The sequence below is a fragment of the Engystomops pustulosus genome, chromosome 3 (assembly GCF_040894005.1).
Source record: "Engystomops pustulosus chromosome 3, aEngPut4.maternal, whole genome shotgun sequence".
NCBI classification, from domain to species: domain Eukaryota; kingdom Metazoa; phylum Chordata; class Amphibia; order Anura; family Leptodactylidae; genus Engystomops; species Engystomops pustulosus.
The window spans coordinates 77,083,977-77,097,311 of NC_092413.1; the positions used below are offsets into that span (position 1 = coordinate 77,083,977).

The 13,335-nt window shown below is 42.5% G+C and overlaps 1 protein-coding gene across 1 annotated transcript in view; it reads right to left on the reverse strand.

The window, feature by feature from the left end:
• Positions 1-565: 565 nt before the first annotated feature.
• The window catches only part of EGLN1 (egl-9 family hypoxia inducible factor 1), a 39,867-nt gene continuing 27,097 nt past the window's right edge, over positions 566-13,335 (reverse strand). Inside the window, exon 5 of the mRNA XM_072141158.1 lies at positions 566-879. Coding sequence (XP_071997259.1) covers positions 806-879 — 74 coding nt within the window. The 3' untranslated portion in view covers positions 566-805. The remainder of the gene's footprint in view (positions 880-13,335) is intronic.

Below are 13,335 nucleotides of genomic sequence, written 5' to 3' on the forward strand. Positions count from 1 at the left end.
TACTTTTATGCCTTAACAGACATTAAGCAAGGAAAATCCCAAATGAACACTAGGTGCTAAAGCACTGAGGCCATTCTATAAAACAAACATTTATTATTAATATCTTTAGGACAGCTTAACAGCGAAAAACACTGTGTGCTGCCCAATATTCCATGACCAACAGTAGCTTTGTGAATTCAAGATGTTGCATTGCAGACAACCAATTGGTGAACAACCAAAACACTACTCTACCAATTTCACATAAAGCTGTGAAATTAATACTGTAGTGCCCCAGAGCCCTCTCTGTCTGCAACGCAATCTGATGCAACGTTTCGGTCAAATTGCCGTTTATGGTCTTGTAAAAAGTGGTCAGCAGACTTGTGCACATCTGGGCATTGTAAGATTGCTCGATCGGGTGCGTTATTGCAGAAACAATCAAAATTGAATTATTTGCACAAATACAGCAATAAAAAATGTGCCTAAAAATTGTGACATCTCTACAGAAAAGTGTTTGTGCAAACGTTGCACAGCAATTTGATAATACGGCATGTCGTTACTTTAAAAAGGACAAATTCTTGACAGCAAATTAGTAAAAACAAAAAACATAGAATTTAATGCAAGATCAGAAACATATGAATTAATATGTAGTTAATGCATATTTTTCATAAAGGCATTGGCAATACTGGCGCAGACCACTCAATTACTTTAGGTTTACTGATGCATCATATAGTTATTGTACATAAGTTTTATCATTATTTACATTCACAACATAATACACTGCTTTTAGGTTACTTTATGTTGTATACACAAGGAAAGTGTTCCTAGTTCATATATCTTTAAAGACTTCTTTCACAACCCCATCTGATGACTTGCTCAGCTCAATCCTGACAGATTTTTCACCTTAAAAAAAAAAACAAAACACAATAAAACAGTTTAAGGCAAAGAAAAAATTTCTCATTTTATGGAAAACAACTGGCAAAAAGGAGAGTTAGAACACATATGTATAGGGATAATCATCAGGGATAGCTTTATTTTTTTCCTATAGATTTTGAGAAGTAACCTTAATTTTTGACTTTTACAAGGAATGTATCAAAGATTAGATTAATTAGTAGCAGTGTCTAATTTCACCCAATTAACCTAATAAATTTTGGGGGCGAAATTTTATTTTGCAAATGCTTGAATAAATTGAAGTTTTTTATTTGAGCCCCACTTAAGAACCATCAAAGGAAAGCAAATATAAGAATCGAGCACGATAAACCAGGAACATACCCCACAATCCACACTGCTCAGCAGGCACAGGAAGTTGCAGCATGCAGTGGGGATTGGGGAGCAGCTGCCCTCAGTGTCAGCCTGACACCCTAAAGAATGCACAATGTGCAACATTGTATACATATTGTCAGCAGCCCAGATAAGAAAAGATGCAGAAGGGGGATAGCAGGACAGGACTGGAATCTGTACTTCCTGCCATCTGCCACGTACACGTATATATATACATACATATACACACACACATACATATACTGTATGTCCGTTTATGGTTCTATATGTTTCTGCATATGTGATGTGTATATATGCTTGGTATGTGGTGTGTATATACTGTGTGTATGTATTTGCTGTAAGCCTGTATATGGTATTGTAAGCAAGTGTATATATGTGATGTGGATATGCTGTAAATGTGTGTGCATATGTGATGTGTATATACTGTATGTATAAGTATATATACTTAATCTGTGCATAAAATGTTTCCATGACTGTATAAAGATTGTATAAATAAGTAAAGAACTATATTGTGTATGTATATAAATGTGTGTTATTGTAACTCACAAATATCCATATTTAAGGGGCCATCTTCTAGTTACGTCCCTGAGCACTGCTTAGTGCACAAGGAAAAGCAAAAAAAGAAGCCTGGCTATAAAGAACTTATTGTAGTACAGGTTGGATCCGGTTCCTATTTCGAACCTTTAGTTTGAGCCAAAGTTAAAATTTATCTTTCTGAAATTCCATTTGACACTTTTAAAATCAAACCCTTGACTTTATGAGGGGGAATTTAACAATGTGTCTCAGGTTCCGCCAGTCTCTAGCTGGAAAACACTAGTCTTCTGCTGCGCCAGATTTATCACGGTAATGATGAATTCTGGTGCAGGATAAGACTGTCGGTTCTTACTTTAGACCTTCTTTTAGTTGGTCTAAACGGTGCACCAGAATTTTGGGCGTATAGAAAAATTTCCATAAGCCACGCCCCTTATTCGGACAAGTCGGAAAGCTGCCAAAAATGCTCTAAAAGCCTTGATAACTGTGGTGCAAGGCATTTTAAACTGTTTTTGGCGCAAAACCACCAGAATTGTGGCACAAGTGCATTATTACATCCACCCTTTATGTTGCAAAATTTTTATAAGGGATAACGCCAAATAATATTCTTGTAAATAACTCCTTCCAACCCAGAACAATCTGAAACCACACCTGCAATCTCATTCTCATATATTAAGCAATGTTTTTTTTGTTTTTTTTAACGTAAATTTAGCAAAATTATGAACATTCAATCTTTTTTGCTTAAAGGAAACCGACCACCACAGATCTACCTATTAACCCCTTAACGCTCTGCGCCGTAGCTCTACGGCGCAGAGGTATAAGGGATGTATGAAGAGGGCTCACGGGCTGAGTCCTCTTCATACAGAGGTGGGGGTTTTTGCATTTTGCACAAAACCCCCACCGCTAATAACCGCGGTCGGTGCTTGCACCGATCGCGGCTATTAACCCTCTAAACGCCGCCCGCAAAGTCGCGGGCGGCGTTTAAAAGACGGCGGCGCGTGGGCGCCGCCATCTTTTTTTCGATCGCCACGCCCCCGAACGTCATCGGGGGGCGGCGATCGGTTACCATGGTAGCCTCGGGTCTTCTCTTGACACGAGGCTACATGGTTTATGCAGGTTCGTTACAATGAGCCAGTGGCTCATTGTAATGTAAGACCTGCAAAAACGCCATATATTGCAATACTGTAGTATTGCAGTATATGGTAGGAGCGATCTGATCATCTAGGGTTATTGTACCCTAGATGGTCTAAAAAATAGTGAAAAAAAAAAGAAAAAAAAAAGTTTAAAAAATAAAAAAAATTAATAAAATATTAAAAGTTCAAATCACCCCCCTTTCCCTAGAACGGATATAAAACATAACAAACAGTAAAAATCACAGACATATTAGGTATCGCCGCGTCCCAAAATGCCCGATCTATCAAAATATAAAAACGGTTACGGCCGGCGGTGACCTCCGAGGCGGGAAATGGCGCCCAAATGTCCGAAATGCGACTTTTACACCTTTTTACATAACATAAAAAATGAAATAAAAAATGATCAAAATGTCGCACAGACCTCAAAATGGTAGCAATGAAAACGTCGCCTCATTTCGCAAAAAATGACCCCTCACACATTTCCGTGCGCCAAAGTATGAAAAAGTTATTAGCGTCAGAAGATGGCAAAAAAATTTTTTTCTTTTTTGTACACATTCGTTTAATTTTTGAAAATGTATTAAAACACAATAAAACCTATATAAATTTGGTATCACCGCGATCGCACCGAACCAAAGAATAAAGTAGGCGTGTTATTTGGAGCGAAGAGTGAAAGTCGTAAAAACTGAGCCCACAAGAACGTGACGCACGTGCAGTTTTTTTTCAATTTTTCCACATTTGGAATTTTTTTTCAGCTTCGCAGTACACGGCATGTTAAAATAAATAACATTACGGGAAAGTAAAATTTGTTACGCACAAAATAAGCCCTCACACAGGTCTGTACACGGAAAAATGAAAAAGTTATGGATTTTTGAAGTTGGAGAGCGAGAAATGAGCCGGAAAACCCTCCGTCCTTAAGGGGTTAAAGGGAACCTGTCACCAGGAGACCCATTTTTTGCACTCCCCCAGCCCCAAAGAGCATAGTACATACACTGCCAAAGATTTTTTTTTATAAAAAAAAAATATATAGGTTTTACAAAAAAAAAAAATTAGAAAGAAAAAGATACAGTTAGGGCCAGAAATATTTGGACAGTGACACATTTTTCACGAGTTGGGCTCTGCATGCCACCATATTGGATTTGAAATGAAACCTCTACAACAGAATTCAAGCGCAGATTGTAACGTTTAATTTGAAGGGTTGAACAAAAATATCTGATAGAAAATGTAGGAATTGTACACATTTCTTTACAAACACTCCACATTTTAGGAGCTCAAAAGTAATTGGACAAATAAACATAACCCAAACAAAATATTTTTATTTTTAATATTTTGTTGCGAATCCTTTGGAGGCAATCACTGCCTTAAGTCTGGAACCCATGGACATCCCCAAACGCTGGGTTTCCTCCTTCTTAATGCTTTGGAAGACCCGAGGCCATTTCATTTTAGCACATTGTAATGAATGAGGAGGAAGAAACCCATATACTGCCATACAACCTAGGGTTAAAGTACCCTAGGGAGTCAGAAAAATAGCAAAAAATAAAACAAAAGTTTAAAAAAATAATAAAAAAAACCTAAAAATTCAAATCACCCCCCTTTCCCTAGAACTGATATAAATTAACAGTAAAAATCATAAACACATTAGGTATCGACGTGTCCGAAAATGCCCTATCAAAATATATTAACGGTTTTTCAATGCGTTTAACCCCGTAACGGAAATTAGCGCCCAAAGTCGAAAATGGCACTTTTTTGCCATTTTGAAAAATATTTTTAAAAAATCTATAAAAAGTGATCAAAAGGTCGTACAGTGCTAAAAATGATATAATTGAAAATGTTATCAAATGTCGCAAAAAATGACACCACCCAGAGGTCGCATTAACGCCTCACCACGTGTCATAGACGCGCGATGAGGCGCCATTACCCCCCCAAAATAATTGCCATGCCTAAAGTTACGCTTGGCAATTATTCCCTGTAGCGCGCAGGCTGAGCGGTTCAGCGCACGCTGCAAAGGAGGGAAATGTCAGTAGTGCGATTGCAGCGCCGGGCCACTCAGTGGGACACGTGACACAGTGATCAGTGTCAGGGACGCGCGTCGGAGAGACCCAGAGAGAGAGCACCGGCCACGGGGGAGACATGTGGGCCGCGAAGATGCTGCTCCCCGTCCTGCTCCAACTCTCCCTGCGTTTATGTGATCGACGGGACCGGGTGAGTGTGTGTGCAGTGTCCTGTGAGTGGTGAGCGTGTGCTGTGCGCTGTGTTCTGTGTGAGTGTGCTATGTGTGCGGTGTATTACCGAAATTTTCATACTCCTCCTCGGGTAAAAATACTCCTCAAAAATGGTGAGAGGAGTATTTTTACCCTTCTTGAAAAATGTTAGTGCAACCTCTGCCACCCACAGCTCCATACAACAAAGTATAAAAAAGTTATTAGCGCCAGAATACGGCAAAATTAAAAAAAAAAAAAATTGTACAGGAGGTTTTAATTTTTGTAAATGTAAAAGAAAGTTGTCTTCGTGGGAATATACATTGCCCATTTTGCACCTTCCCCACACAGGCCTTTTTTGAAATCTGACATGATTTAGTTAGAAGTGGCATTATAGGGTCTATATGATAATAAACCCCCCAAAATAACACCATTTTAGAAACTTCACTGCTCAAAATATTCAAAACAACTTTTGGGAAGTTTGTTATGAGCGTTTCATGAGGGTTATTGTTTGGTGAAAATTTTGAAAACCGCTATTTTCAAACTTTGAAAATTTCTGCTTTTCAGGCAGTTTGTCATACCCCTCAAATAACTAACATTTACCAATGGTCTTTATTCTAGCACTATTTTAAAGCATATTTTCTACTTTTTTAAAGAAAATAGGAGGCTTAAATATACAAGTAATATTTCAGATTTTTGTGAAAATTGCCAAAATCTATGTTTTGAGAGACTAGACAAGTTTGATGCGACTTTGAGAGGCCTATAAGAGAAGAAAAACTTCTTTAATTACACCATTTTAGAAACTGAAAAAAACAACTTTTTTTTAAATTTGTCAAGCCTTTGTTTCAAAGGGCTTAAAAAAAAATTAAGTACAATTTTTAAATTACATTTTTTTGGGGCTAAAGGAATGCATTTTTCAAAACATTTACACATTCTTAGTGGATAAATTACTCCACAACATTTGATACCCAAATTCTCCCATATATGGTGGTAAACTGCTGTACTAGCACACCAAGCATTCAAAGAAAGGAGCATGATACATTTGAAGAGCCCCGGAGATAGCTGAACAGTGAGAATCCCCCCAAAAGGACCCCATTTTGGAAACTACACCCTTCACAGATTTTATCAAAGTGCATAATTGGTATTTAGACCCCACAGGTGTTCAAAAATTTGGTCGGAAAAAAATGAATATTTATATTTTTTTCCATTTCTTTGGTGTGCACATGGGACAGAAATTATTCAACAATTTCTCCTGAACACGGAAATGCCCCACATGTGGATATAGACTTCTGTAAGGAAAAACAGCAGGGCTTGGAAAGGAAGAAGTGGTGGCATGTACCATAGCAGATGGGTACAAGTAGGTGGTAACCAGGGTAAACAATTTTTAACAAACGCAGGCGAATTATAGATTCTGAAGCACTCTTTCATGCAGAGGACAGGTGTTACATTGACAAGTCGTGTCCTTCCTTTTTCCCATTTTGTAACAGACTCTGCATCTTTTGAGACTCACCACCTGATTTGAAAGATGCTGGAGTCTTTATGAATTGTGGTCAAAATAAGGACATTCTTCTTGTCCTAATACTTGACCAACAGCATTTTCTAATGCAGTGGTGGCAAACCTATGGCACGGATGCCAGAGTGGGCATGCAGAGCCCTCTCTGCAAGCATGCGTACCGTCTCCCTGAGTTATCAAAGTTCATCATTGGAGCTACGGCCAGGCAGGAAATAGTGTTGCACGCCAAGAGCTCCAATGGTCCTGTCCCATTGCAGAATGAAGCTGATCGGCTCTGCTCTCACTAGTTATGCCTTAGTGAGACAATAGCAGCAGATTAGTGGCCGCTCCTCCTCCTCTTCAGCCCAGGAAATAGTGGAAACAGAACAAGGAGTGAGGCGGCTCACAGAATGGAGACTACAGCAGCAGAGAAGATGATAAGAGGTCAGGAGCTGCTCACACAGAGCAGTGCATACTTACAGAGGTCCTGTCAGGTGGCTTTTAGACACTAAACCAACTATAGAAACATGTGGTTTAGTGTCCCAAATAACCCGTATGACAGCTGTCTGTGACCACATATATACTTGCCTGTGTCTGAAGCTCTCATCACCTCCCATAAGTCTGCCAGTGAAGCCAGGACAACCCCACAGTATGTGCAATGTAACCGGGTGTTATGCTGCTTCACTGGCAGCGGCGCGCAGGTGATAAGCACTGCAGACAGAGGCAAGTAAGTTGAAAATGCCACTTAAAATGGTCAATACTGACCCATCTGATCTAGTTCTTGGGGTGTATCAGATGACGTCTGATACACCCTGAGAAGTAGATCAGGCGGGTCAGTGTTGACTATTTTATTATTCATCATTGTTTTTACTCATTTATGTTGCTTGCTTAAAAAAACATATTTATAAAGGGGTATTCTCATCTGGGCATTCACATCCAGATTCATTGATCTGCCATATATAAACATTTCTTCAATTAGATGTTAATAAAAATTTTTTTACCTGTGTGAAGATAATTTCTCATAAATGTAGTGATATGGTCCCTTAGAAACAAGTCTGTGTCCTTGGATACGGGCACCTCTGCTGGAGTGATTGCACAAAGAAACAAAAAGTTTTTGTATATGTAATGTCCGGGAGTTACTACAGGTCCCACAGCAGTTCTGTGGTAATGAACGCTGAAGCCAGGAAGTCAGGCAGGACTCAATAGGCAGGACTCATAGACTACATTTATGAGAAATTATCTTCAAACAGAAAAAATTTTTCTTAAATAACATTCAATTGAAGCCGAGAGGAGGGGGGCCCCCAAGAGGAGGAAGAGGAGGGGGGCCCCCGAGAGGAGGAAGAGGAGGGGGGCCCCCGAGAGGAGGAAGGCCCGAGAGGAGGAAGAGGAAGGGGCGAGAGGAGGAAGAGGAGGGGGACCCCCTGGAAAAGGAGGGAAGATGGTTGTTAGCCATCTTGCCCCATAACAATATTTTTACACTGATCAGCTTACCGACCGATCGGATCCATTTGGGAGGAGGCAGGATGCCACCTCCATACTAATTTGGCTCATCTGGTGCCATATAGCACAGCACCCACCACTGCCTCATTTGGGGACCTTAGCTGAATACATAAATATTGCTGCAGCGATTGCAGGGAAGGGAGGGAGGCAGGACCCTTGGGACTATTAGGGCAAGATGATTTGCCTACTGCTCTGCTGCACAAAAGCTGCTATAACTTCTTTTATCCAATTCATTGCTGCAAACAGCTGGTCTGAATTGCAGCGATCGTGGGCATGGGGAAGAAGGGGGGTAGTCTCACAGTGATCATTACAATGCAGGATGTAACAGCACTGCATGATGCAGGAAGGCACCTCCCAACATGCAGTTCTATTACATCCAATGTCAAAAATGGGTTAAATGTCCTTTGTTAGGTATAAAACCATGAATATCTTAAAAGGGGTATTCTTATCTGGGTATATGCAACTTTATTCATAAACATTTCACATACATTTCTTCATTTGGATGTTATTAACCACTTCAGGGCATCTACCACCAGGACGAAGGACTGAATGCATATGAACCTGAGGGGAATGAAAGGAAATACTCGTTCCGGTTCCTAGCTTCCCTATGGAGGAAACTCCTTAGTTATTTCTATTCATGCTTGTATTTACATGCTCCTCTGGAATCATGGCAACTAAATGCCCGTGGTTCACAAAGTGATGATATAACATATGAATATTCCATTATATGGTATGGTGGAATACAATCTTTAAATGAAACTTCTAACGTACTAAGGCCTCATGCATACAACTATGTATGCAAACCGGATGCAAGCAGGAAAGTTTGCTGTTGTGGTTGGATGGACATTTAACAGATACAGGAAAGAATATGACCTGCTTTATATTTCATTGCGCAAATGACCTTAATTGAGGTCATGAGCCAGCCGCAATGGCTGAAAGGGTGAGGGGAAAAAGTTTTATATTGAAAAATAATGACAAAAATGCTGACATTTGTAGTCATTTATTGTCAAATTATAAATATGTAATTATTAAAGGAAACCTACCATTTGATTTGATGCATTATGAAGCAAACATACCTTGAGAATGCTGTAGCTACCCTGATGCAGGCATATTTGAAGGAGAAAGCCACAGCACCATTATAAAGACATCTTCGCATTTTTAATCCTTGGTGCTGTGGCTTTCTCCTTTCAATATGCCATAAATGAAGTTTTGAACGCCTGAACTTCCAGCTGCGAGCACCAACCCCCAAGAGGAATTACTTTGGATTGCTGCCCCTTCTTTCTATTTTCTACACTGATGCAGGATCATATCTTGGTTAATCCCGTGCTGAGTAGTTTTGCTGAAAACACAATTATACCATTCAGGACCTTGGGAAAGCTGGGACAGGCTTGAAATTAAAAATGGAGGTTAATCAAGCATGACTAGTCAAGCACTAATCAACCTGAGGGTGCTGTCACACGTCACGTTTAGTGCATGCGTTTAAAACGCATTGCTACAGCTGAAGGGATAATTCCCTAATTAAACAGCTGTTAACGCTTGCGTTTACAAAACGCACGCGTTAACATCGCGGTTAACGCATGCGGTTGTTAACACATTGTTAACTCATGCGTTTTGTAAACGCAAGCGTTAACAGCTGTTTAATTAGGGAAATATCCCTTCAGCTGTAGCAATGCGTTTTTAAACGCATGCAGTAAACGCGACGTGTGACCGCACCCTGAGCTGGATCACTCATACACAGCAGCTGGTGGATGGTGCAGCAATTGATTATTCTTCTTCCAGGTACAAGCCACTTACATCATTCTCTCCTGAAGTCACATGCTAGACAAGCAGTGAAGGAGCCACAGAAGAGAAAGCTTCATTATCATAATGTTATCTCCGTTTTATCAGCAAAACCACTTGGCACAGGGATTAACCAAGATATGATCCTGCATCAGTGTAGCTACAGCAGTCTCAAGGTATGTTTACGTTGTAATGCATTGAATCAAATGGTAGGTTTTCTTTAAAAATATATCAAGGTAAAGTCTCACATGTCTTGAAAATAAACAAAGTAAAATTGGTTATATATTTTTAATGTTTCTCCAGAGATATTGTCATTTAAAGAAGTGCATAGAACAATGTCAAAAATTGACCTGGACATTCCGGCACAAATGACCATCAGTCATGAAGGGGTTAACCCCTTATCACCGACACTAGTTTTCAGCTCAATGACCAGACTCGATTTTTCAAATCTGACATGTCTCACGATAATTGGTTATAACTTCGGAACGCTTTAACATATCCCGGTGATTTTGAGAATGTTTTCTCGTGATACATTGTACTTCATGTTAGTTATAAAATTTAAGTGATACGTTTTGCGATTCGTTCTGAAAAAAAGTGAAAATTCGGCAAAAGTTTGTAAAAATTCTTCATTTTCCAAGTTTGAAATGTTCTGCTTTCCAGATAGGAAGTAAAAATACCCAAAAAGCTTGATAAATTACATTTACGGAATGTCTGCTTTATGTTGGGATGATATTTTATACATCCTCTCACTTTTCTAGGATGTTATGAGGTGCAGAACTTTAGGTGCGATTTTTCTCATTTTCATGAAAATTGCCAAAACTCACATTTTGAGGGAAAACTCAGCTTCCAAGTGACTTTGTAAGGCCTAAATAATAGTAAAACCCCATAAATTACCCCACCCCTCAACGTATGTAAAACAACTTCTATTAAGTCCATTAACCCTTTAAGTGTTTCACATGGGTTAAAACAATATGGACCTGCGATTTAGAAACTATGGAATTTTTTTGGAAAATACATTCATTTAGGCCAAAACTGACATTTTCAGAATAAAATAAATGATGAAACGCACTGCAACGTTTGATGCCCAATTCCTCCCGAGTGTACTGAAACCACATATGTGGTGGTAAACTTCTGTACGGGCGCACGGCCAAGTATAGAATGAATGGAGGCGCCATTCACAGCAGATTTGTATTGTCACATTGTACGACCTATACATTTTTTTTGGTAATGCAAACATATGAGGGCTTATTTTTTACGGAATGAGATACAATGTATAGATAATTCATTTAGGGGGGTCTATAGCTTATTCATGAGATTTTATTAACTATTTCAAGGGGGATACAAACAAAATCATCAATTTTTTTTTGGATTTTTAGCATCCCCCCCCCCCCCCCCCGCTCACCGTAACGTAAAAATAATATTTTATCTTTACTCTCTGGTTCACTACGATTGCGGTGATACCTCATTTATATAGTTTTTCTTATCTTTGCTCAATTTTCCTGAGCAAAACCAATATTGGAGAATATCGCATTGTTTTAACTATTGACAACTTTTCAGGGCCGTAACTTCTGTACTTTTATGTTGTCAGACCTGGTTGAGGGCTTATTTTTTGCGAAAAGAGTTGTTCTTTTCAGTCGTATCATATTAGGGAACGTAGCTTTTTTTTATCACTTTTTAGAACATTTTTTGTGATGGTGTTTGATGAAAAATTGTATATTACGGGAAGTTTTTCGTAGTTTTTTTTTTCATCGTTCACCGAGCGGGTTCAATATTGATTTAGATTTATTGTACAGATTAATACGGACGCGGCGAGACAAAATATGTATGTTTTTGTGTTTTATTTACTTTATTTGCATTTTATGTGTTACTGGGGAGATTATGGGACTTTTATTTTATTTATTTAATTATATTATAAAAAGATTAAATTTTTTTTTTTTTTTAACTTTTTTACATTTTCTACTTCTTGGCTTGAAACAGCGATCATCCGATCACTTATTCAAGCCTTTACACTGCAATACACTTGTATTGCAGTGTATAGTGCAAGTAACTGAGCATGCTGCGCATGCTCAGTTACCTACAGCCGGGTCCTGCCAGGAAGGCAGGACCCGGCGAGAAGAGGAGCCGACAGCCTCGGGTCACTCGTCGGGACCCGGGGCAGCGGCAGGAGGGATCGGATCCCCCGGTAAGCACACCGGGGGGCAGAGGTCGCATTAACGCCTCACCAAGCGTCATAGACGCGTGATGAGGCGCTATTACCCCCCAAAATAATTGCCATGCGTCAAAGTGTGGGCCGAGTGTGGCCGAGTGTGGGCCAGGGGCCGAGTGTGGCCGAGTGTGGGCCAGGGGCCGAGTGTGGCCGAGTGTGGGCCAGGGGCCGAGTGTGGCCGAGTGTGGGCCAGGGGCCGAGTGTGGCCGAGTGTGGGCCAGGGGCCGAGTGTGGCCGAGTGTGGGCCAGGGGCCGAGTGTGGCCGAGTGTGGGCCAGGGGCCGAGTGTGGCCGAGTGTGGGCCAGGGGCCGAGTGTGGCCGAGTGTGGGCCAGGGGCCGAGTGTGGCCGAGTGTGGGCCAGGGGCCGAGTGTGGCCGAGTGTGGGCCAGGGGCCGAGTGTGGCCGAGTGTGGGCCAGGGGCCGAGTGTGGCCGAGTGTGGGCCAGGGGCCGAGTGTGGCCGAGTGTGGGCCAGGGGCCGAGTGTGGCCGAGTGTGGGCCAGGGGCCGAGTGTGGCCGAGTGTGGGCCAGGGGCCGAGTGTGGCCGAGTGTGGGCCAGGGGCCGAGTGTGGCCGAGTGTGGGCCAGGGGCCGAGTGTGGCCGAGTGTGGGCCAGGGGCCGAGTGTGGCCGAGTGTGGGCCAGGGGCCGAGTGTGGCCGAGTGTGGGCCAGGGGCCGAGTGTGGCCGAGTGTGGGCCAGGGGCCGAGTGTGGCCGAGTGTGGGCCAGGGGCCGAGTGTGGCCGAGTGTGGGCCAGGGGCCGAGTGTGGCCGAGTGTGGGCCAGGGGCCGAGTGTGGGCCAGGGGCCGAGTGTGGCCGAGTGTGGGCCAGGGGCCGAGTGTGGCCGAGTGTGGGCCAGGGGCCGAGTGTGGCCGAGTGTGGGCCAGGGGCCGAGTGTGGCCGAGTGTGGGCCAGGGGCCGAGTGTGGCCGAGTGTGGGCCAGGGGCCGAGTGTGGCCGAGTGTGGGCCAGGGGCCGAGTGTGGCCGAGTGTGGGCCAGGGGCCGAGTGTGGCCGAGTGTGGGCCAGGGGCCGAGTGTGGCCGAGTGTGGGCCAGGGGCCGAGTGTGGCCGAGTGTGGGCCAGGGGCCGAGTGTGGCCGAGTGTGGGCCAGGGGCCGAGTGTGGCCGAGTGTGGGCCAGGGGCCGAGTGTGGCCGAGTGTGGGCCAGGGGCCGAGTGTGGCCGAGTGTGGGCCAGGGGCCGAGTGTGGCCGAGTGTGGGCCAGGGGCCGAGTGTGGCCGAGTGTGG